General features: G+C 58.3%; 2 protein-coding genes across 10 annotated transcripts in view; one reads left to right on the forward strand and one right to left on the reverse strand.

Annotated features, from left to right (window-relative positions):
* The first annotated feature begins 5,598 nt into the window (after positions 1–5,598).
* Positions 5,599–20,660, forward strand: DEGS2 (delta 4-desaturase, sphingolipid 2). The gene is made up of 3 exons (XM_003902262.5): positions 5,599–5,796; positions 15,130–15,872; positions 18,008–20,660. Exons 1-3 carry the CDS (start codon positions 5,715–5,717, stop codon positions 18,152–18,154), a joined length of 972 nt encoding a protein of 323 aa, XP_003902311.1. The 5' UTR covers positions 5,599–5,714; the 3' UTR covers positions 18,155–20,660.
* The window catches only part of EVL (Enah/Vasp-like), a 174,318-nt gene continuing 169,885 nt past the window's right edge, over positions 20,402–24,834 (reverse strand). For 5 of the 9 annotated variants that reach the window (XM_021941556.2, XM_009212238.4, XM_021941554.2 and 2 more), the window contains 3 exons: positions 23,393–23,459; positions 22,848–22,905; positions 20,405–20,939 (listed from right to left, as the gene is read on the reverse strand). In XM_021941556.2, the coding sequence (XP_021797248.2) occupies positions 20,902–20,939; positions 22,848–22,905; positions 23,393–23,459 (163 nt within the window). In that variant the 3' untranslated portion in view covers positions 20,405–20,901. Of the gene's footprint in view, positions 20,940–22,847; positions 22,906–23,392; positions 23,460–24,834 lie in introns of all 9 variants that reach the window. The other 4 variants (XM_017961532.3, XM_009212240.4, XM_003902260.3 and 1 more) reach the window with 2 other exon arrangements.

Below are 24,834 nucleotides of genomic sequence, written 5' to 3' on the forward strand. Positions count from 1 at the left end.
TTGTTACAGTTCCCCAGAGCAGGGGCAGCACCACACGGCGTGGGTCGGGGACACACGCGAGAGCGCTTGGGTCTGCTGGAGTCAGGGGGAGGAGAAGGAAACGTGAGCAAGAGCCTTTATTGGGGTTTCTGTGGGAAGAAACAGTCAAGGCAGGGTGAGCAGGCTTTGGACTGGCTGGTTTGAGTAATTTCAGGGCTCTGGGACAGAGGAGCTGGACGGAGTTGTCTGGTACCTGGCCCTGGTATGATCAGGGCAGGGAAATACTGGCCCTGAGTGTGAGAGACAGAGGAGGTGGTGGGCTGTGGGCTCTGGGGTGGCCATTGGCATCTGAGAAGGAATCTCTAGTCCTGGGAGGGGCAGCCTCTCTATGGTCAGCTAGGCCCCAGGACATCAAAGCATCAGACACAGAAAATAAAAATGTTGCTGTGGGTAGCAGTAATTCATTTTTTATTACCACCCACCATTGCAGTATAAGGAGATAGCATATGCTGGTTATCTATTCTTCCTTTTGTTGTTGTTGTTGTTGTTGGACATTGGAGTTACCTCCAGCTTTGGCTTTTACCAATATAGCTGCCAGGATTATTCTCGCACATATATTTGATGGCCACACATGTTCACTACTCTTGGTATAGACCTTGGCATGCGCAGTTTTCATAGATATTACTGAAGAGTTTTTCAAAGTGATTAAGCCAAATTTTAATGTTGTTGGCACCCTTAAGCCTTTTGGTCTGAAATAATCACTGTCTCTGTCATTCATTCAGCAAATCATTATTATTTTATTATTATTATTAGTTTTTGAGACGGAGTTTCGCTCTTGTTGCCCAGGCTGGAGTGCAGTGGCACCATCTTGGCTCACTGCAACCTCTGCCTCCCGGGTACAAGTGATTCTCCTGCCTCAGTCTTCTGAGTATGTGGGATTACAGGTGCCCAGCACCATGCCCATTAATTTTTTTTTTTTTTTTTTGAGACGGAGTCTCACTCTGTGGCCCAGGCTGGGAGTGCAGTGGCCGGATCTCAGCCACTGCAAGCTCGGCCCCGGATTCACGCTTTGCTCCTGCCTCCGAGTAGCTGACTACAGGCTCGCCACCTTGCCCGGCTAGTTTTTTGTATTTTTAGTAGAGACAGGGTTTCACCATGCTAGCTGTGATGGTCTCTGACCTCCTGGACTCCTCGTGATTCACCCGCTTCGCCTCCCAAAGTGCTGGGATTACAGGCTTGAGCCACCGCGCCCGGCCCCTAATTTTTTGTATTTTTAGTAGAGACAGGGTTTCACTGTGTTGGCCAGGCTGGTTTTGAACTCCTGGCCTCAAGCAATCCATCCACCTCGGTCTCCCAATGTGCTAGGATTACAGGGATTAGCCACCGCGCCCGGTCCAGCAAATCATTATTAAGAGCAACTCCTTTGCCAGAAAATGTTCTAGGCATTGGTGATACCAGGGGTGATCCCCAGAAAACAGGGCATTCTAGAGGAGGCCCTATTATAATAGACAAGGACAGCTGGGCGCAGGGGCTCACACCTGGAATCCCAGCACTTTGGGAGGTCAAGGGAGGAAGAGTGCTTGAGCCAGGAGTTCCAGACCAGCCTGGGGAACATGGAGGCTTAAGCCATCCTCCCACATTGCGCCTGGGACTACAGGCACAAGCCACCACACCTGGCTAATTTTTGCATTTTTTGTGAAGACAGGGTTTTGCCATGTTGCCCAGGATGGTCTCAAACCCTTGGGTTCAAGTTAATCTGCCCACCTCTGCCTTCCAAAGTGTTGGGATTACAGGCATGAGCCACCTCGCTGGCTAGCTACTCAGGAGGCTGAGGTAGGAGGATCACCCGAGCCCCGAAGGCAGAGGTTGCAGTGGGCTGAGACTGCACCACTGCACTTCAGCCTGGATGACAGAGTGAGATCCTATTTCAAAAAAGTAATAATAAAGTAAACAAGTAAATAAGTACATGCTATAATAATTTACTTCCAATAGGGATAACCCCTAATTACATATAATTATAGTTATAATTTCAGTAAGATGACTTCTATGAAGGAAACAAGGCTGAGTGGGGACCAACGTTGCCTCTCCTCCATCCTCTCCTAGAATTCTGTCTGGCTATGAGGCTGCTTGGATCCTGAAACTGTCCTCAAATCTCGATTCCTCCATGGGCTCCATTTCAATAGAGGGGTATGGTTTTTATTTTTTTATTTTTATTTTATTTTTTTGAGATGAAGTTTGGCTCTTGTCGCCCAGGCTGGAGTGCAGTGATGAAATCTCAGCTCACTGCAACCTCTGCCTCCCGGGTTCAAGCAATTCTCCTGCCTCAGCCTCCTGACTAGCTGGGATTACAGGTGTGTGCCAACACGCCTGGCTAATTTTTGTATTTTCAGTAGAGACGGGGTTTCATCATGATGGCCAGGCTGGTTTCGAAGTCCTGACTTCAGATGATCCACCCGCCTCGGCATTCCAAAGTGCTGGGATTACAGGCGTGAGCCACCTCATCCGGCTCGGGTGTGGTTTTTAAACAAGCACTTTTTAAATGTCTGTCTCTAGTTTAGTCTTGGGAGCCCTGCTCCCAGTCCTCCATCGGGTCTGCTTTCCTCAACGTCTGTTTGTCAGGCTCTGCTCCTTCTTGGGTCCGTTGCCCCTTTCATGCTGTGTGTGCCGTCTCCGGGTCACGGGCTGTCTGACTCCTTGCAGGCTCCTGGGAGGTGTAGGAGGGCAGTGTGGAATGTGTTCTGCAAACACAGGGCAGTGGAGGCCTTTCTGCAGGGGCAGCCAACACTGTGGTGGAGGCTGTTGGGTGGAGGCCCACCCTGTCCTGGCAAAGCACTCTGGCCGGGGATTTACAGTCGGGGCCCTCTTGAGAGGTAACCAACACCCCACCCCTGCTGCTGCCTCGCCCAGGGGCAATGGGGGTGTGGAGGGAGGCCAAGGGGCCACTGAAGAGTAGCTGGCCATGGCAGCCTTCCTCTCAGTTTCCAGTCCACAAGAGTCCCTGCTTTCCAATGCTGTGTGTGTGTGCGTGTGTGTGTGTGTATACACTCCCAAACTTTATATTTAAAATAAATTATATTTTGGCCCAGTGGGGTGGCTCATGCCTGTAATCCCAGCACTTTGGGAGGCCAAGGTGGGTGGATTCCTTAATTCCAGTTCAAGACCAGCCTGGTGATCTGCCTGCCTCGACTTCCCAAAGTGCTGGGATTACAGGCGTGAGCCACTGCACCTGGCCTAATAAACTTAATTTAATTTAATTAATTTATTTATTTTTTTGAGATGCAGTCTTGCTCTGTCGCCCAGGCTGGAGTGCAATGGTGCAATCTCAGCTCACTGCAACCTCTGCCTCCCGGGTTCAAGCAATTCTCCTGCCTCAGCCTCCTGACTAGCTGGGATTACAGGTGCCCGCCACCACGCCCAGCTAATTTTTGTATTTTTAGTAGAGATGGGGTTTCACTATGTTGGCCAGGCTGGTCTTGAACTCCTGAGCTCAGGTGATCCGCCCGCCTCGGTCTCCCAAAGTGCTGGGATTACAGGCGTGAGCCACCGCGCCCAGCCATAAACTTTATTTTTAAGAACAACTTTATATTTACAGAAAAACTGTGATGATAGTTTAGAAAGTTCACCTATATGCCACACCCAGTGTCCTTTATTTTAATATGATAATAGGGTGCGTTTGTTGCCTTTGATGGACCAATGTTGATACACTATGATTAACAATGGTCCAGCTTTACTAGGCTTTCCTTAGTTTTACCTAATGTCCTTTTTCTGCTCCAGGATCCCATTCAAGACACCACATTACAAATGAAAATGTATTTTCTGTCATTTCTGGGACCAGCGACAGGTTGAGGAGGCAACACCGTGAAGCTGGGTTTCTGGCTCCCCAGGAACTTGGGGAGCACTTGGCAAGGGCATCAGGTTTGATTTCATGCATCCTGAGTGTCTGTTCCACACCCAGGTCTCCTTCAATGTGTCCTCTGACTCGTCCCCTCTCTGGCATCGGTTTCCTCATCTGGAAAATGAGGGCCTGGGTGAGTTTCCTCTGGATAGGCGGTGGCCTGGGGCTGAGGGAACTGGCAGGCTTGGTGTTGTCCTGAGGGTGGGGCTGGGGCTCAGGGTGGTAGGTCTCACGGAGTTCAACACAGGGGCGAAGGCTCTGATTTTGGAAGCTTTTTAACTCAAAGGTCAGGGGCCAGAGTCCTGCCCCAGCCTTGCTGTTAACTCCTCTGTGCCTCAGGCAAGGCGCTCCTCATCTCTGGGCCTCAGTCTCCTGATCTGTAAAGTGATGGCTGGTGGGATGGCTTCTGAGGACCCTTCTGGCTGGGAACAGAGCAGGCTGCCCTGGGAACAATGAGTCTTCTCCCAAGTGTGCAAACTGGGCCGGGGGGCCTGCTGGGTGTGGCAAGGGGTGATGGCCATGATGGCACTGTGGGTCCTCCTGCTGATGGAAAATCTGGCCTCTGTGCCCACCTTTCCCATGGCTATTTCAGGGGATGGTGGCTGGCGGCTGCAAGACACCCATGCCCTCCTTCTTGGCCCGTTCCAGACTGCCTTTGGCCCTGAGTTAAAGGAGGCCTGCCAAGTGTACCAAATCCTGGGCCATGGACTTCCACGGGATGCACAGAAGCGCACCCTCACTATGTGTGAGCCTGTGGCAGCTCTGGCTGCTGTGTCAGTCAGCTCCCAGGCAGCTGCCAGCGGAGGCCAGGCTCTGGCACAGCAGGTCCACCCTCCAAAGATCCAAGGGAGTGAGAGAAGGAACAGAGGCATCACTGAGAAGGTGAAGATGAGGGGCCCTGTGCCCTCACCCCCCAAAAACCAGACTTTCCATTTGAGAACATTCAGGTTCTTCCTTGTTTTGAAGCCTTTGCATCTGTTGTTCCCTCTACCATCAATGTCTTTCCCTTTTCTAGTTGTTTAACTCCTACCCACCCCTCAAGGCCCAATGCAAAAGTCCCTTCTACTGGATCCTAGCTGCTTCAGGGCCTACCTGTGTCATGGCACGTATCACCCTGAATCGTAACAGCCACTTCTGTACCTGTGTCCCCATCCAGACCTCAAGTTCCCTGAAGGCAGGAGTGGGTCTGACTCACCCTGTGAGGTTGCTGCATACGCATTATCTCCCCTTTGCATTATTGGTTAAACGGGCGGGTGGAGGAAGGGAGGATTGCTGCACGAACCTTTCCTAAGCTCCTGTTTACTGGCGCATCCATTCCACGCCGATCCTCCGCAGTCCCTCTATCCTACCAGCGGCTCCTCCGTGGGGCAGGGGCGGCGGGAGTCACAGGGGCGTGCCCGAGAGCGGGTCGGGGCTGCGGAGAGAACGGGGCCGGGGGAGGGGGCGGGAACCCGACGGCTGCCTGCGGGTGAGCGGGGCGCGCAGAGCCGGTGGGCGGCCGCGACGGCAGCAGTGGCCCCGGCGCATCGAGGGACCCAGGGACTCGCGCAGATCGCGCGCGGCCACCTTGGTCCTGCCGGGGAGCTTTATTTCCAACCGAGACAGCTGAGGTTCCCAAAACCCCAGCGACCCGTCGGGGTCTGGAGGGCGCCGGGGCCCGGCCGCCCAGCCCAGCCAGAGGTGCCCCGCCCCAAGCCTGGCGCACCTGGCTCCGCCTCGCCGGGACCCCGCCCCCGCCCCCGCCCCCGCCCGGATCAGAGTCGATTCCGCGCCGCGGCTGCAGCGACAGGTGCAGCAGAGCCGAGCCGGCCGCGCTCCGAACGGCACCTCCCGCCCCACCATGGGCAACAGCGCGAGTCGCAGCGACTTCGAGTGGGTCTACACCGACCAGCCGCACACGCAGCGGCGCAAGGAGATACTAGGTGAGCGCGGCGCGGGGCTCCCACCGGGTGGTGACCACCCCGTTGGCCTGTCTAGAGTCGCATCGGGGAGTCGAGCCCAGATGGGCCGCTCCAGCTCTGGCCCAAATGCCGGCGGGCGCTCCGCCATTGCTGCTCCCCTCGCCGGAGTCCCCGGCCGGCTCCCCGAGGGTCCCCCACCCTGGCCGGCTCTGAAACTCCCCGGGACCTGAGGATTCCGAAGACCCGAGTACGGGTCCGTGCGCCAGGGAGCGCGTCTCAATTGCTCCTCGCGGGTCGCGGGACACGAGCCACTCCCGGGGCCGGGGCACTGGGATGCTGGGACGCGAGGGCGCAGGAACGGCCCCGGGACGCGCTACGAGGCGTACGCGCACCCTGGCGCGGAGGCAACTTGCGCGCTGCGGCGCCTCCACCCGCAGTCACTGGGCGCCTGCTGTGCTCAGAGCCCCTGGGTCCCGCGGCCACGGGCGCCCCAGCCTGGAGTTCAGGGCGGATGATCGTCAGGAAGGGAGCAAACGCGAATGAGAGGGGCGCGTGTTTTTCTTTGAAAAAAAGCAAAGATGGTACTAAGGAATCCGTCTATTCTGGCATGTCGCTTATTGTGTGGCGGCTGTTTTCCTTGTCGCTTCGTGTCCTCTGCGAGGAGGGCATCTTTACCCACTCGGAGTCACTCTCGTTCATGTCAGAGGCCCCATCCAGCCCACAAGCAAGGTGGCCGCAGTGAGTCGTTCTTGGCCAGGGCTTACGGGGTCAAAGGGTCAGCGTCTGGAGAGTGGCTTTGGCCAGATGCCACCAAATCGCCGCAGGCTGAGACAGGCCCGCTCCCACGCGGGAGACACCCCTGCCTAAGTCAGCACCGCGCGTTGGCACACCTTGTAATCTTCAATCAGACCGGGGAAACAATACTATTACATTGTGGCTTTAATTTGCACTTATTTGATGGATGGTTTCACATTTTAATTGGGTGTTTTGTTTTATTTTATTTTATTTTATTTTATTTTATTTATTTATTTATTTAGAGACAGAGTCTCCCGATCTGGGCTCACTACGACTCCGCCTCCCAGGTTCAAGCGATTCTCCTGCCTTAGCCTCCCGAGTAGCCGGGATTACAGGTGTATGCCACCACACCCAGCTAATTTTTGTATTTAGTAGAGATGGGGTTTCACCATGTTGGCCAGGCTGGTCTCGAACTCCTGACCTCAGGTGATCCACCCGCCTCTGCCTCCCAAAGTGTTGGGATTATAGGCATGAGCCACTGTGCCCAGCCAACTTTTTCTTTCTTCCTCTTTTTTTAATCCCATGGCAGCATACTGAGATACCATGACTTTTAAATGTTTGAAACCCAAGATATATTGGGTGGCTAGCCTGTGACTGCATCCCGAGGTAGCTGGGGCCTCAGGAGCTGGAAGCCTCTGTGTGGGTTTGTGACTGCTGTGGTTTCTCCTGGGAGGTGAGTTGCAGCCCAGCATCGTCTGGTCCCAGCAGCGGTAGCTGCCTCCCCTATGCGGTAGAGCTCCTGGGGAGGGCCAGGACGAACCTTGGGGGTCATCTGACCCTCCCTCCCTGCTCATGATGTGAACAGGGCAGGTGTCCTGGCTACTGCCCCTCAGCAGGTCTGAGGTGGGGCTGAGGTTGAAGCAGGGGCCTGCTTGGCCCTGTTTGCGTTTCTGTCCCCTCCCCTGGTTGTCCCCAGCTTCCCCTCACAGCACTCACTGGGTATCTGGCCCCATGTGGAAAAGGCAAGAGGCACATGGCAGCCAGTGTCCTGGTCCCTAGGAACTCATATCCGTAGAATAGGAGCTGGGCCTACCCAGGGCCACCTGGAGGGACCCAGACACTCTGGGCTGTGGCCTCACTTTCCCAATCTGCAAAACGGGCAGTCGTCCTACCAGGCAGAGTAGGTGTGAGGACGAGATGAGACCTCAGCTGGGAAGGTGCCCGGGATGGTACCTGGGCCTCCGGGACATGGGAAGGAGCTCTCTCTAAAGAGGGAAGCCACAGGCCCTGGAACCAATCCAGGAGGCTTTCTGGAGTGGGTGACTAGGAAGGTTGAAAGACTTGGAAGAGGGAGAGGCACCTGGGGCCAGGGCTTGGGGATCACAAGTCCTCAGGGCCGGCTCTCCAGCTTGACCCACGCTCCTTTTCCTGCATGGAGGAAGCAGGGGCTTCCTTTCCACCTGTTAGTTTCAGCTAATATGCTTGGAACGTGCCATTCCCTCCCTCCCTGGCACTGGCACAAGCTGTTTCCCGGGTGAATGTCCCTCCTCCCTGCTCTGCCAGGCTCTCTCTTGGTTAGCTTTGCTCGCTTAGTTCAGTCCCACCTCCTGCAGAAAGGCCTCCACTCCTCCCAGGCCTGGCCCAGCTGGATGGGGACCCCTCCTCTGGGTTCCCCTCCATGGCTACAAGCCCTCTGGGCTCTGGGCTCTTTGGGGGCACAGTTCAGGAGCTTGGATGTGGAGCTGAACTCCTGGCAAGGACCCTGACACCCACTCATTAGCCACGGATGAGTCTGTAAACAGAGGAAGGAGTTGAGGCCTGGGCGAATTAAAAGGGGTTAATAAATCATACCTTCCTAATGGGGCTGTTGTGCAGATGAAATGAGGTGATATGTAAAGTGCTTATTCCCGGACTCGTGAGTATCAGCTGCGATAATAGTTAATGTCTCAGAGATAGACCTGGCAAGGCCTGTCGTTTCCCTAAGGGCAGGGAATAGTCTCCATGCCTGTGCTATTCCCAGTCCTCGCAGAAATGCCGTGAACTGCCAGCATCTCTCTATAGAAGAGGCAGGAGTGAGGCTCCGAGAGGGGTAGCAACTTGCCTGGGAACACACGGGCCAGGCTGGTGCTCAGGCAGCCTCCTGCCCCACCCAGTTGGCTCCTGCAGCCCATGCCAAGCTCCTGGGTGCTCAGGGATGTTCAATAAAGATAATAATCTCAGAGTCAGAATCCAGGAAGTCCTTGCAAAGAGCTGGCTCCAGGAGCTCCGTGGGTTGGGGCCAAAGTCCGTCTCCAGCTCCTGCCTGGGAGGGAGACATGCTCCCCAGCACATAACTTCCTACGAAAGTGGGGTCTCCTAGGCCAGGGCTGAGGCTCCCTGGCCTGAAAGGGCAGGACCGGAGCCAGCAAAACTGGTCCCATCAGAGATCCAGCCAGGCGTGGCCGGTGGAGTAAAAGGCAAGCTCTGGGTTTGTTTTTTTTTTTTTTTGGAAAATGAATAGCTTTGTAATTTTGTTTGTTTTTAAATTATGAAAGCACGGCACACATGGTAATACAAAAATTCAAATAAAGAAAAACAAAAGAGGAAAACCCGGAAGCGAGACTGCTGGCCGTTGCTAGATTATTTGCTTCAGAAAGGCTGGGACTGGGGCTCTGTCAGTGGTAACTGGTAAAATCCAGAACCAAACTGCCAGAGCCACGAGAGGAACTTGGGGCTCCATCTCCCAGCCACGGAGCTGCATGGCTGCAGGGCAGCCCCATCTCTGTAATGTACATGGGCCTGGCTGCTCCCAGACCTTCAGTATATATTTGTCACTGGAAATGAAAGGCAGGTTTAGTGAGCGGCCGGTGAGAAGGTGAGCACTTTCCACAATTGCCAGATCCAATTAGGTCCCAGGGCGCCTTCCACAATGGACAGGGTCAGGCTTGTCTCTTGGCACAAAACCTCAGGTGGCAGGGATGGAAGCTGTGGGTAGGTGGCTTCCCGGAGCATTAGGCCAGGGCTAGGGAGGAAGACGTTTAGGAGGGAGGGGATTAGGAGGACTTTGCTGCCTTTGTGAGGAGAGGCTTGTCCCAGGTCGGGTTGCTCAGCCGTGGATGGGTGGGGGAAAGGCCACGCTGTATGGAAGCACTTCCTGCTGTGGCCACCAGGTGACACTGTCAACCCTGAGCAGCTTTGTGGTGGAACAGGGAGCTGGGAAGCAGGTGGCAGCAGAGGTGGAATGATGGAGTGATGACAGGCAGTGACAAGGGGCACCTCCCATATGGCCAGTAAGTGACTGTCATGCGATGGCATTTGGCCTCCCTGGGAAGGTGGTAGAACAGGTCTCCCTAGATGTTGCCAGAGCCAGGGCTTGGGGGCTCAGAGGGGTCCAGTGTGGAGGTAGTAAGAGGCCCCTTAGCTTTTGGTAGCCCTGCTGGGGACAAGACAAAAGTGACTTTATTGCCAGCCAGTCAGGAGGGGCAGGGGTGGAGTAGCCTGCGACTGAGAGGAGGAGTCTGACATGGGGTGGGCCCTGTCTCTGCCACTCTTGGAGGCAAGGGCACAGCAGCCTCTCTGGCCTGGCTGTCTGTTTCTGATGCAGTCCCTCTGCTCAGTGGCTCAGTGGATTTGTCAGGAGAATTTCTGGGCAAAAGCTGTAACTCATCAGAGTCGCACCAGGGTGATGCAACTGTCCTGCGGGTGCAGGGAGCTTTGGGCTGGCCTCCCTTCAGCAGGCCCTGCCTCCGACTCTGCCCTCTGGAATTTTATGAGCAAGCCTGCTAACTGATGTAAGTGTGCAGATCTGCTGGTGCCAGACGTTTCACACCTTGGCACCGGCTGCCCCTTCTTTCCCATGGGCCCCTAGGGAAGACCCCATGTCCATATGCTCACAGCCACAGAGGCTGTCAGAGCAGATGCCTTACAGATAGAGACTGAGGAGACAGGTCCAGAGAGGGACAGGGGCTTGCCCAAGGGCGCACAGGAGTCTGATTGAGCCTGATCCATGACTTTTTTTTTTTTTTTGAGACATTTTGTTGCCAGACTGGAGTCCAGTGGTGGGATCTTGGCTCACCGCAACCTTTGCCTCTTGGGTTCAAGCAATTTTCCTGCCTCAGCCTCCCAAGTAGCTGGGACTACAGGCGCATGCCACCTTGTCCAGCTAATTTTTGTATTTTTAGTAGAGATGGGGTTTCGCCATGTTGGCCAGGCTGGTCTTGAACTCCTGACCTCAGGTGATCTGCCCATCTTGGCCTCCCAAAGTGCTGGGATTACAGGTGTGAGCCACTGCGCCCAACCCTGATCCAGGATTTTCTCTGGGTGCTTTGTGGCAGTGTAGCCAAGCACTGCATCACTGCTGATGGAGTCCGAGTCCATATCAGGGCCCTGCTCAGCATTGTGCAGGCCTGGAGTCGGGGGTCGTGAGTTCAAGTCTTGGCTCTGTCAGCCTTGCTGCACGTTCATGGGCCCTTCTTTGCACCTCCCTGGACCTCAGACCCTTCATTTCTGTGTCCTGCCTGGACAGGGTGACTTCTAGCAACAGCTGTTGTTCATGGCCACCTGCCCAGATGCCTCGTGCCTCACCTGGGGCCACTGCTGGAAACTGTGTGGATCTGTGTATCTTGGTTCCAGGTGGCTGTGCACGTCGGGCTCTGTGCTACCCCACGGAGCAGAGAGCCCTCAAGGCACATGTGTCACCCAGCTACTCCTGCCATCCAGGCTGGAGGTCTGGGAGGGCAGAGTCACTCCGGAGGTCAGCTGAGTGCCCACAGCAGGACAGAGCTCCCCAGCTGGGCGAGGTTTGGGTGTCTAGCCAGGAATTGCAGGTCTGCAGTTCCTCGCGGGGCTGCCAGGGAGCCTGTGTTTCTGCCTGTCCTTCTCTGCCTTGGGCTTTCCCCTCTCTTGTGACCCAGAGAAGATGGAGCCCAAGGCCATGGAACCCATTGACTCCCACTCCCCAGTCCCACCCATTCTCCCTGTCCCCCTTTCCTTGAGGCCCTGGAAGAGGCCCCGAATTGGTCAGTGTTCTCCAGAGACAGAACTGATAGGATCTATGTATCTATGTATGTGTGTGTGTATCTCTCTGTCTCATCTATTATCTATCTATCTATCTATCTATCTATCTATCTATCTATCTATCTATCTATCTATCTATTTTTGCCATTACTGTCACCCAGGCTGGAGTGCAGTGGTGTAATCACGGCTTACTGCAGCCCCGAACTCCTGGGCTCAAGCGATCTTCCCACCTCAGCCTCCCAAGTAACTGGGACCATAGGCACACACCACCACACCTGGCTAATTTTTAAACTTTTTGCATAATAAGGTCTTGCTGTATTGCCCAGGCTCATCCTGACCTCCTGGGCTCAAGCAAACCTCCTGCCTCAGCCTCCCAAAGTGCTGGGATTACAGTGTAAGCCACCATGCCTGGATCGATCGATCTATCATCTATCTATCTGTCTGTCTGTCTGTCTACCTACCTGCCTACCTACCTACCTATCTACCTATCATCTATCCATTCAAAGAGGGGATTTATTAGGGGAAATGGCTCATGTGATTATGGAGGCTGTAAAGTCCCATGACAGACTGTCTGCAAGCTGGAGACCCAGGGGTGGCAGTAGGGGTAGCATGGTTCAGTCTGAGTCTGAGGGCCTCAGAACCAGGGAACTCGATGGTGGAACCCTCAGTATGGTATTGAAGGTCTGAAAGCAGATGGAGGGTAGGGGGTGCTGGTGTGGTTCCTGGAGTCCAAAGGCTGGAGTTTTGATATCCAAGGACTAGAGAAGCATGTGTACAGCTCCAAGAGAGGGAAGCAGGGGGAGAAGGAGAGAGGGATGGGAGGAGGGAGAGAGGGAGGGAAAGACAGGAGGGAGACCCTTGCCTCTGCCTTTTTGTTCTATCGGGGCCCCAGCTGACTGGATGGTGCTGGTGCACATTGTGGGCAGGCCTTCCCCACTCAGTCCACTTACCCTCTGCCAGTCTGGAAACACCTTGACAGACACACTCCATAGCTCTTGAGGAGTTCGAGTCCCCTTGGCACTCAGCTCTGGCGCCCCTTGCCTTCTCCATGATGCCCACCCTGGCATCTCCATGACGCCCACCCTGACATCTCCTTCCCATCCTGCCATCCTCTGGTGCCTTCCTGTTGCCCTCCCTGCCCAATGCCCTCGATGGACCCATCCTCGCCACCTCATCTCACCCTTGCCTTGCCTTGGGCTGCACCGGAACGGCTCCTGCTGAGACGCCATGACCTGGCTAAGTCCAGGGACGCCTGCACTCTCTTCTTGTCCCTGAACCTCTGTGACCCCTAGCAGCTAACCACTTCCAAGCCATGGCTTCAGTTACTACCCCATCCTGACTGCACCCAGGGTGACCTCAGCCACGGCCCTCTCCTGCACATCCAATCTGCACGGCGTGGTCGCGAGTGTTCCTGGCATGTCCCCACTCCCACTCCCCCAGGGACCTGGGCGCTCTGAAGCTGAAGATGGTAGATCTTTGCAATCTTTGCAAAGAGCGTGGGTTGTTTTCTCCTGGCAAGGAGTTAGTCAACTGACCTTCTTGGGTGGGTGCGGAGTAGACCCATTCCTAAGACAAGGCTTCTGGGGGCCACTGGAGGCTGGGGTGTTCAGTGAGGCCTCTCTGCCTCAGTGGGTTGGGACTCCCAGCCTATGCCACCTCTGGAACTCCTTGGGTGCAAAGCTCCAGGAGCTACTGTTTTCAGAACTGTCACGGGGCTCCTGCTCTAGCAAAGCTTCTCTGGGCCCCGGGCCTTTGGCAGGAGCCCCTGTACCAGCAGTGTGGGCGTCTCGGGCTCCCTGAGTGCCATTCTCTGCTCGTTCAGCTCCTTGGGGGTCCCTCAGCCCCGCGCTGCAGTCCAGCAGGTGCCTGCAGGCAGGTGAGGTGACCTGGGGCTCCCTGCATCTGTTTCCTCCTTGAGTCACGCCTGTGCTGCCCGTGTTCAGCTACCTCATGCACTGCCCAGTTTTTAGTTACTTCCAGCTGGCAGCTCCCGGGCCTGTAAGCTTTGGGCCTGCTCTTGTTAAAACAAGCCAGGGCCAGGTCATTGCCCCAAGACCAGCTCTTACTCTCAGAGCACCTTTAATGACAACAGCACCAGCTCGTGCCTACTGAGCGCTGGCACCCTCCGGGCTCAGACTATCGTGCTGGCCTCCCCACAGCCTGATGGACATAGAGGAACGGCATCCCCATTTCCCAGATGGGAAGACGTAGGCTGGGGGGGCCCCTGCTGTTGGCCAGGTCATGGCTGGGGATGGGCCCCTGAGGCTTGTTGGGACCTGCCTGCACTAGGCCTCCTGCCAGATGCGCCAAGTTAGAAACAGCCCAGAGTTCACGCAGAGGGGACTTAGGGGCATGCTTGTGGGATGGGCCAGCCCAGTGGCTGTTTCTGGGCTCCCAGCGGCTCTGGAGGCCCCAGCACACCCATAGGAGACAGGACCAGCCCATAACTGGGGCTGGGTGAGGGGCTGGCAGGGTGGGCACTGGTGTCCTTCTGTGTGCAGGTTTCTCCTCTCTGGTGGTCCAAAGTGGAGTCCCTGAAGGCAGGCTGGGGCTTGGAGGGCAGCTGAGTCCTAGGAGGTGCCGAGGAAAGCAGGAAGGGCACGGGGCTCCCTGAAGGTGGGCTGCACAGGGCGTGGGGAGGGACCCTGAGGCCGCACCACACAGGGAGAACTTAGTATCTCTGTTTAGCAGATGGGGAAAGTGAGGCCCACTCTCCAAGGTCAGGGCTGCCAGGCTCTGTCGTGGCTCTCGCTTCTGAAGGGTGCAGGAGTGGCTGATGCTTGTCTGCACCCAAGAGCTGGAGGCCTGGGCTGGCCCTCCCCAGAGCTGCTTGCTTGTGGCTCACCTGGCACAGGTGTGGCCTGCCCCTCCCTCTTGCCCCAAGGCTTGGCCTCCTTCCAAGGGGAAGCAGCAGCTGGTTGCCTGTGGAACGGGGACTGGGAGCGGGGCCGGGCTTAGGGTGGGAGTGGGGCTGGAGCTGGCCGGCCCCCAGGTAGGTTGGCTACTGCCCTGGGGGCAGGGGCGTCCCTGGGTAAGAGGGAGGCAGTGGGCAGTGGTGCCCTTGGACCTGCGGTCTCAGCCTACATCCAGGCACACAAAGGGGACTTTGCATGCGACTCCTTAGCCCTGTGCCTGGGCCAGAGCCTTCCTGAGTGGGAGCTGCCAGTAGGTCCTCCTTGCTTTGCCTGACAGGAAACATTGCTTCCCTGCCTGGGACCACTTTGCTGCGGGCGCTGGGCCCCGACCTCTGGGCTGAGGCCCCCAGTGTGCCTGAACTGAGGCATAGCCTCTGAATCGTCCCCGCTGGCCCGGACCTACTAGGTGGGAACAAGCTGGGATGAGGCCTGGCTCAGGGAGCAGCAGGGCCTGGCTGCCAGCATGGGCTGTATGTACCTCTGCTGCAGTCCTGACTTCTGAGTCTGGCGGGATGAGGCTCGGTCGGGGGAGGGGGGCAGCAGGCCCTCGAGGGACAGGCCCTGTGTGCAGGGGCAAAGGGACCGGCGAGGTTTGCTGGCCACTCCTGCCTTCTCAACCCTTGGCCACCGCAGTGGGAAGGAGCGTGCAGAGGAGGGTGGGGTGCAACCCCACTGAGCAGGGCCTCACACCTCCCTGTCTTCCTTGCAGCTAAGTACCCGGCCATCAAGGCCCTGATGCGGCCGGACCCGCGCCTCAAGTGGGCGGTGCTGGTGCTGGTGCTGATGCAGCTGCTGGCCTGCTGGCTGGTGCGCAGGCTGGCCTGGCGCTGGCTGCTCTTCTGGGCCTACGCCTTCGGAGGCTGCGTGAACCACTCGCTGACGCTGGCCATCCACGACATCTCACACAATGCGGCCTTTGGCACGGGCTGCGCGGCGCGCAACCGCTGGCTGGCCGTGTTTGCCAATTTGCCTGTGGGTGTGCCCTATGCCGCCTCCTTCAAGAAGTACCACGTGGACCACCACCGCTACCTGGGTGGTGATGGGCTGGATGTGGACGTGCCCACGCGTCTGGAGGGCTGGTTCTTCTGCACGCCCGCCCGTAAGCTGCTCTGGCTGGTGCTGCAGCCCTTCTTCTACTCGCTGCGGCCCCTCTGCGTCCACCCCAAGGCCGTGACCCGCATGGAGGTGCTCAACACGCTGGTGCAGCTGGCGGCCGATGTGGCCATCTTTGCCCTCTGGGGGCTCAAGCCCATGGTCTACCTGCTGGCCAGCTCCCTCCTGGGCCTGGGCCTGCATCCCATCTCGGGCCACTTTGTGGCCGAGCACTACATGTTCCTCAAGGGCCACGAGACCTACTCCTACTATGGGCCCCTCAACTGGATCACCTTCAACGTGGGCTACCACATGGAGCACCACGACTTCCCCAGCATCCCGGGCTACAGCCTGCCCCTGGTATGTGGCTGGGGTGGCAGGGCTGTGGCAGGGCAGGACTGCACGGCCATCTGAGGAGGTGGAGGCCCTGGAAGGGCCTTGGGTCATACCCAGCAGCCTCTCCCTTTTTGTGCTGGTCATAGTATGGCCACTTGCACTTGTCCCCAGGGCAGGAGGAAAGGCCACACAACACAGGCGAGTCCTCTGCTGGAGGCTGAAGCAAATTCAGGGAAGTAGGGTCTGAGAGGCATTTCACAGTTCAGGCTGCCTGAAGCCGCCATGACACTGACGGGGTGTCTTCCTTGAAGCGGGGCGCATAGCAACACTGCATGGGGAGCACTACCCTTCCCATCTGCAGGCTCTTTCCCTGTCATTCCTTGCCATTGCCCTGTGACCCTCTAGGGGCCAGAGAGGACAGGGTGGGCCTCGCTCTTTGCAGCCCAAGGGGCTTGGCCAGAGCTGATGGGGAGTGGAAGTCCCAGGTATGGGCACCTCTGCCTCGGGAGACCGGGAGCTGGAGAATTTCTGAATGAGAAAGGAGGAAGGGGAAGGGGGAGGGGGAGGAGGAGCCGTCCCTCAGCCATTGCCAGCCTGCGCCTTGGTAGCCTCTGGCTGTCTGGAAAGAGCTGGAGTGACCTGCAGGCAAAGGGGGCGGGAGAAGGTGGCACTGGGGAGGTGTTCGAGCGCCTGAGTGTGCGCCTGTATGCACCGGGGTGTGCCTGTGTCTGTGTGTGAGCATGTCTGCCCTGTGACAGTGTGTGGATGCCTGCCCACGTGTGCAGGCATTTGTATGTGTGCTTGAGCGTGCGCGCCCGTCTCTGTGTGTGTGGTTATGTGTGAGCGCTTACCCGGGTATGCAGGTGTTTGTGCATGTGTGTGTGCACCCTGGCTTGTGTGACTCTGGAATCCCTCAGACCGAATTCCAAGCCTGGGCCATGGTACTGCCATTCCGGCTGGCAGTACCAAGGCGGTGCTCTGCAGCAGGCATCATCTCACTTGAACCTCACCACAGCCCAGGAAGCAGCTGCCCCCTCATCCATTGTCCCTGTTGTATACATAAGGCAGAGGTGCAGGGAGAGAGGTGCCCGCCTCAGGAGGTGACGGGGCGGAGGGGAGAGGTGCCTGCCTCAGGAGGTGATGAGGCACAGGGAGAGAGGTGCCCATCTCAGGAGGTGACAGGGTGCAGAGGGGAGAGGTGCCCATCTCAGGAGGTGGCAGAGCAAGAATCCGGACCCAAGTTGGCGTGAGTGCCTGCTGTTAGCCACAAGCCTTTACCTCTCCTGAGCAAAGTGAGAGGCTCTGGGTACCTGGTGCTGGCCCCGCCTCCTGTGGCCCTGCTGCCCTGGCTTTGCGGCCGGGCTCCCTGCGTCCTGAGAGCATCCTTAGGAGGTGACGGGGCGCAGAAGGGGCAGGAAGGGCATCCCTGTGGTGGAAGCTGGGCCAAGGCTGCATGCTGTTGAGCAATGGGGTGGCGTGGTGGTGGTGCAATTGCAGGTGCTGAAGCTGGGAGCACTTCCTGGAGGAGGTGGGTGGGGGTGTGTGTGTAGAACAAAGGCTGGAGGGGACAGCAGGTGCTCAAGAGGCCCTTGGAATGTGACAAGCAGTGAGGCTGGCTGAGGCCGAGGTTGGCGGGTCACAGGGCTGAGATGCATGGGCGTGACACCGTGGCTTGGCAGGACTCAGGTAGGCACTCAGCACTGTGCAGGCACCGCGGGAAGAACCCCCCCCAGCGGTGGGGTCTGCCAGACCAGAAGGTGGGGTGGGGCCAAGTGGAGTGGGGCACTGAATTCTGCAACTACCACCTGGGGCAGGCGCTCCGAGCCGAGCCTGTGGGTGCCTCTGCCATAGCGTCCTGGGCTCAGCTCAGGCCACCAGGCCCTCCAGCAGCCAGCACCAGCCTTCTGGGCACCCAGGGAGTGGTAGGTGGCAGGGAGGGCCAGAAGGGTGGCCTTGTGTTTGGCTGAGCTGGACGTGGGCACCCCAGAGGCGACAATGTGTGTGCATTATGTACACCCGTGTGTGTGTGTGTGCACGCAAACATGTCTATACATGAGTGTGTGTGTGCACGCCCGCCACGTGTGCTCGGGTGTCTGAGTGTGCTCACGGGTGTGGCCCCGAGGAGAACCAGCCCCTCAGCCCCGCCCTCCTCTCTACAGGTGCGGAAGATGGCGCCCGAGTACTACGACCACCTGCCGCAGCACCACTCGTGGGTGAAGGTGCTCTGGGATTTTGTGTTTGAGGACTCCCTGGGGCCCTACGCCAGGGTGAAGCGGGTGTACAGGCTGGCAAAGGACGGCCTGTGAGCCCGGGCTGCCTCCTGGTGGCGGTCATCGTCCCCCACCAGCCCCTTTGCCTCATGCCCCAGCACCGAGGGGCTGCATTTCCTTCCTGTACCCTGGACTGCTGCCCTTGTCCCCGAGGAGTGTCCTGGGCAGCCACACCTGGAGACAGCAGTGTGGGCTTCAGGGCTCCACCTGCACATGGAGTTGCCCTGGACCTTCAGCGTGGCCCTCCCTGTCTGGGCCTCACCAGGTGAGACCTGGCCCTGCCCCATCGTGACCTGCGTGCTCTGAGCCCACGGTCCCCACGGAGCTGACTTCTCTGGGGTGCCTGTGCCCTACATTAAACCCAGTGTTTGTTTCACAGCCCGTGGATTGTGCTCTGAGGGGGTGGTCTGGGCTTGAGCCTGGCCACAGGGAATGGGGCGCTAGGCCACCCCAATGGGTGGAGCTTGAGGCCTGAGTGCCGCTTCCTCCAGGCCAGGCCCAGGTCCTGCCATGCACTCCTGGCTCTTTGTGGGATGGTGGCTGCTGCTGGGTGGTGCTCCCTGAGGCCCTGCCACTGTGATGTGCACACACACTGAGGTGTGGACAGCAGAAAGCTCACTTTGGTCATCTGTGTGGCCCAGAATCCCCTCCTAGCAGCCCGGGGACCCCACTGCTGGCTCCCCCATCCCCCTGAGCCCATACCACCTGCCTCGCCCACACCCCTCAGGCCTGTTCACCTCCTGCTCTCCCTATCCCTGCAGCGGGGAGCATCCCTGAGCCCAGAGAGGGTCTGTACCCCATACCAGCTCGGAAAAGGGGCTGGCATGGGGTGGGTCCTGATGTCCCAGAGGTGGGCAGGCAGCAGGAGGGGTCCCTGGGTGAGGCCCTCCCTGCCAGAGAGGGATGGAGTGGGCCCAGCCCTGCAGCTCCCACCACAGCCCTGGGGAAAGGCGGCGTCAGCCTCCACGACTTAGGAAGGGAGACTGAAGCTATAGTCAGGGCTTGAAGGCCTCTCCATGAGTGGGGTGCCAGGGGCTGTCCCTGCTGACCTGGGAGATACAGGCCTCCCCCTATACCTGGGAGTGGCCCCACATGGTGCTGGGCTCCTGTGTCCCTGAGTGGGCAGCTTGCTGAGTGGCGCAGGGAAGGGGCCTGAGCCCAGGACTTGTTCTGCGAAGGAAGTGCCGCTGGCCCCAGCACCAGGACTTTGAGCCGGGCAGCCCCTCCCTGTGCACACAGGCACACCCACAGGCCGAGGGGAGCCCCAGAGCACCCACTCCTCCTGCTGTGCCTGACAGGCACCTCGTCTAGCACACTTCTGCAGACAGCGCAAAGGGACATGTCCCGGCCTCACCCACAAGCTGGAGGCTGGGCCCAGGGTCAGAGGGTGGCTCTGAAGACAGTCCTTAGAGCTCTCCTGGGGAGACTACAGGACTCCTGGCCTGGGGGGCAGCAGGGAAGCAGGAGAGAGCAGCTCTGAGCTGTGGTCTGCAGGCCCTGGGTTAAAAGTGCCACCAGACCTAAGCGAAGCCACTCAGAGAGCTGAGCCTCCTAAGGGGCAGAGCAGTCCTATTACTGTTGCTAGGGCTGCCAGGAAGCCCAAAGACATGCAGTGTGCTAGGAGCTGGCCCTTGAGATCAGCCACTGGGTCCCCCCAGCAGGCCAGTGCTGGCTCCCTCCCGTGCCATGGCCCTCGGGAACTGCTGGACACACTGCTCTGTGGCCGCGGGAGGTCATGTGGGAGAACTAGGGGCATGAATGGTCACAGGATCTCAAGGCCTGCCTGTTGGTGACCCTGGGTCCTTGAAGCCGAGGGTCAGAGCCTCTGTCTCTGGCTGCTGCCTCAGGGCAGGGGTCTGGGACAGCCCATTGCAGGCCAGGTGGTCCTCCCAGGAGACTGTGGGGCTGAGAAGGCAAAGCTGCCTTGCATCTGCCTGGTGCCTGCGGAGCCCCACGTCCGTCCCTGCCCCGAACAGGCTGCTCGCGGGGCCCTGCCCGTCAGAATGCACACAGAGGCCTGTGAGGTTTGGGGTGTGGGCTGCACTTAAGAGCCATCTTTCTGGGGGTCCCATAGGGAGTTCCCTACAGACAGGACCTGAAGCCCAGCCCCAGGACACCAGCCCACCCTGCCAGGGCTTGGGAATGTTTGAGCCCAGGTTCCTGTTGAAGACTACCACCTTGCTCCTACCTACGACTCCTGGTCACTGTGGTCCCGGGCGCTTCCCTGAAAAGGGGCATCCCCAGCCTGCAGCGTGAAGGATCAATGCGAGGGCCTGAGCCTGAGGGTGCAGACAGTAAACTGTTTATTACTGTGTGGACACAGACACCGTGGTGCATGACAGACAGTTTCAACACCATGAGCGCTGGGGACAGAGCTGCGCCTGGACAGCTCTGCGGTGTGCAGTGGCGCCACACCGGGCCGGCGGTCACTGCCAGCTGAGGCGTTAACAGCGTCACCTGGGAGAAAACCTGGAAACCGTCTAATGAAGCAGGTGACTTAGGGGCATCTCTCTAGAAACCCAAAGAAATGTACCTTAAATAAGCAAATATAAAACACAAAAGATGAGCAGACCTGGTGTTCTGTGTCAGGTAGAATCTAAAAAACCCAGGAGTTGCACTTGGTTTCCTCACTGTAACGTGTGGTCACAGGTCAGGACGTTTCACGGCAGCGCGCCCAGGCTCCTGTGCGTGCTCCGGTGCACTGGAGTCTGGGGCTGGCTGGGCTCCTGGCTGTCCTCTGTCGCCGGATGGGCTCGACGTCTCAGCGCTGCGAGGCAGGCCCCTTACGTGGTGCTGATCCCGCTCAGCTCCTGCCTGATGGCTGCGGGACAGGGGGCGGCAGCTCAGGTGCAGCCAGGACCGTGCAGCCTGGCTCATCAGGGCCCTGCACCCCTGGTGTGGACCTGCCTGGTATCTGCCCCGCTCCATCTCCAGGGAGCCCCACCCAGGCTATGGCGCAGACCTCTGGGGTGACGACAAAAGGCTTTGGGTCTCATCTGCCATTCCTCCTGCGGTGGCCCCTGCTGTCACTGCCCTTTTAGGGGAGGACCTGGCATGGAGACAGAGGCTGATGCCCTGCCTGTGGCCTCATTGCTGCTGAGGAGTGGTGGGCACTGGAACCCTGGTGTGAGGAGCTGCTTTGTGTGGGGACGCAGGGTCTTTGTAGGCTCTGGACAGGTGGGTGTCCAGGTGCCGGGGGCCCGGGACCCCTTCCCCCAACATAGTGGAGGCCAAGGCTCTGCCCTTCCAGCTCCTACAGGGGTCAGCAGGAAATCTTGGCCCTGGACCCCAGGGACCACCCTGGCTCTGCTCACTCCTCAGGAGAGGCGGGGCCTCTCTTGTCTTCTTGCCTCCTCCCCGCTTCCTCACCACCCCAAGCTAGTGCACCAACCCCCTGCCTCCCAAATTTGGGCCTTTCCCTCCTTCCTCTGGTATCCATCCCCTCCCGGACTCCCCCTCCTCTATGTCAGCTCAGGCCTCTCCCTGGATGGACCTTGTTGGGCCAAGAGCCAACAGCTAGGAGGTGGTGAGGGGTGGTGGGGGCAGGCATCCCCCAGCAACAGGGAGCTGCTTCTCAGGGCCCCTGGCATAGCCCCTGCCTCCCCCTCCCCTGGCTCTCAGCCAGGGTGGCCTCCACCTGGGGCTGCACCACGGCAGGTGGAGAGGCTGTGGTGGGCCCTGAGTTTCTGACCCAGCTGTGCCTGGGGCCGGATGGCGCCTGGCAGTAAGGTGGTGTGACCAGTTGGCTGGGTGCCTGCCTATCGCCCAGGCTGCCTCTTTCCCCTCGTTTGTTAACTCCTTATCTCCCCAGCCCAGGCCTTTGGGGAAACTGGACAAACAGGAACTGAGTGCTCTCTGCTCAAACAAGGGTGGGCCGGCTGCGGGAGGAGGCCTGGGTCTTCGGACTCCCACCTGCCTCTTACCTCTGCCATCAGCCTCCACCCCTGTGTGCTTGTGGGACCCTTTTGCCCAGGTCACTGTGATGCCCTGGGGGCCAGACTCAGCTACACACCTAGGTGTCAGCCTTCGTCACCCTGGTTGGGGAGGCAGGTGGGGGAGCTGGCACAGGCTGTGCTGCACAGCTCTGTCCCCTGAGTCTGCCCTGCCCAGACTCCCCCTTTTCCTCTGGCTGCAGATCTGAGCCAGTGCGCTCAAAGGCTCTGGTGGAAACCAGAAGGACGGATGTGATGCATTGAGGCCCGCCCTGCTCTGGAGCCAGAGGCTGCTCCCCGCCTGCGCCCCAGTCCAGGACCAGGCAGATTGTGAACGAGCTCAGGCCTGGAAGGTGCTTCTGTAGTGCTTGGTCTCCCTGTACCCCCAGGAAGGCAGAGTGGTCCCCTCAGAACCCCAACACCAGTGACTCGAGGTGGCAGTATCAAGAAGGCAACATAAACCACCAGGGGGTGAAATGACAGAAGCTCAGGTGGCTTCCTCCAGACCTGGCTCTGGAACGATGCTGGGGTCTCCCCTCCATGCACTTCCCACGTGGGTCTTCCAGGAAGGTGCAAGGGTGTGGAAGGTCAGATTCAGGTGTCATACCACCAGGGAGCTACAAATTCTTAGGCAAGCCACTTAGCTTTCCTGAGCCTGTTTCCTCAAGTAGAGATTGTAAGAAGAATGAAATCTCTCACAGGGCCCAGTACAGCATGGGCTTCAGCTCAAAATTGCAGGTCCCCACCCTGGGTGACAGGGACCCTCGTCCTGTGGCCCCGCCTGGGGCTCCACTCACCGTCAATGATCTCTTCCTTCACCTTGTGGAGCTCTCTGACCACCTCCTCTAGGATCTCCTGTTGGGAGAGGAGCGTCCAGGTGAAGGGACAGGCAGTGGAGACAGAAAAGCCGGCCTGGGCTGGGCTATGTCCAAAGGGTTCGGGGCCTCCTGGGCCTCTCCAGAGTTGCATCTGTCACCCTCGTCTCCTCGTGGCCCCTTCCCACGCTGAGGGGGAACGGTGTGGGAGGCCTGGGAAAATCCTGCCACCACCTCCCTCAGGTAGACACCACTGAAACTAAGGGCTGCCTCGGGGCAGAAAGCCCCAGAGACAGGCCTGAGGGAGGTGCCCAGAAAGGTTGAGGGACATCCTAATTCTGGTGATGGCAGGGGCTGGGGACGAAGGACAGGCTTGGGCACCCCCTTTCCTCCACGGCTGTTCCTTCACTGGCCTTTTGGCAGCCACGTGTGGGCCCCCAGGGCCTGCCTGGCCGTGCTGGTCAGAGACGGTCCCCAGCCTACTGGCTGCCCTCGGCCTCTGAGGGAAGGGCGCAGGGCACGCTCACCTGCTTCATCCGGTCCAAGTCGAAGGCATCCAGGGCCATGTCATTCACGCTCCCAGCAGGCTTCATCCTGGGAAAGGGCGGGTGCGGTAAGTGGGAGCAGGGCCTGTGGGTGCCCTGGCTGGAGATGGGTGTGGGGGAAAGCTGGTTGTGCAGAGGCCGCGCTCAGGCCGGGCCCACCTGCTCCCCTCGCTCCACAGAGGCTGCTTGCTTCGGACTCTGGCCACCTCAGACCCAGTCTCTACCTGGAGAGGTCTCCATGGATACTGTGACCATATTTCCCAACCCGAGAGCCAAGGCTGGCTGGGGTCAACAAAGAAACTGCTTTCTGATCAGAGAGCTCTTACACAGAGGTGGCAACTTAAGTGACAACATCGCACCCACCCGCTGCCTCCCTGGAAAGAAAAACAGTATCGACAGCCTCCTCCTCAGGCTGGGAGCTCATGCTCCAGGTTGAGCTGGGGCTCGGGGAAGCAGCAGCGGCAGCAGGAGGTACAGTGTGAAGTTGCAGAGTTGACACCAGCCTGGAGGCACGCTCCTGACACACACCAGCAGCCCCGGTGCTGGAGCCAGCGTTCGATCTTGGCTCACTGCAACCTCTGCCTCCCAAGTTCAAGTGATTCTCCTACCTCAGCCTCCCAAGTAGCTGGGATTACAGGCATGTGCCACCAAGCCCAGCTAACTTTTGTATTTTTAGTAGAGACGGGGTTTCACCATGTTGGCCAAGCTGGTCTCGAACTCCTGACCTCACGTGATCCACCCACCTGGGCCTCCCAAAGTGCTGGGATTATGGGCGTGAGCCACTGCACCTGGCTGGTTTTGCTCTTTCGGGGTAGTTTGCATGGACCACTTCTTTGAAAAGTTTCTGAACTAAGATAACTGATTTGAATTTTATTTTTATTGATCTGAGACAGGGTCTCACTGTATCACCCAGGATGGAGTGTAGAGGCATATCATGCCTCACTGCAGCCTCAACCTCCCAGGCTCAAGTGATCCTCCCACCTTAGCCTCCCAAGTAGCTGGGACTACAGACATGTGCCCTACTTTTTAAAAATTTTATCTGTAGAGATGAGGTCTCACTGTATTGCCCAAGCTGGTCTCGAAGTCCTGGGCTCAAGTGATCCTCCCGCCTCGGCCTCCCAAACTGCTAGGATGACAGGCATGAGCGCCGTGCCGGCCTGATTTGAATGTTAATGTGTCACATATGCACCTTCCCTGGAAGATCTTGGCAAAATGCTTGTCTATCTAGTCTTTTCAACGTGACTTGGTGCTGCAAGACACACTGCTGGGACCCAAGTTCCCTCCCACATGGACAGGATGGAGGCTGGAGCCCATGGTTTCAGGGAAACGTATGTGGCATGAGCCCCTGGGTGTGACCACGGGCACAACACATTTATCTGGCAGGGCCAGCCTTGGCTGCTGAGGGGTTACGGGCACAGATGAGG

Source organism: Papio anubis, chromosome 7 (genome assembly GCF_008728515.1).
Source record: "Papio anubis isolate 15944 chromosome 7, Panubis1.0, whole genome shotgun sequence".
NCBI lineage: Eukaryota > Metazoa > Chordata > Mammalia > Primates > Cercopithecidae > Papio > Papio anubis.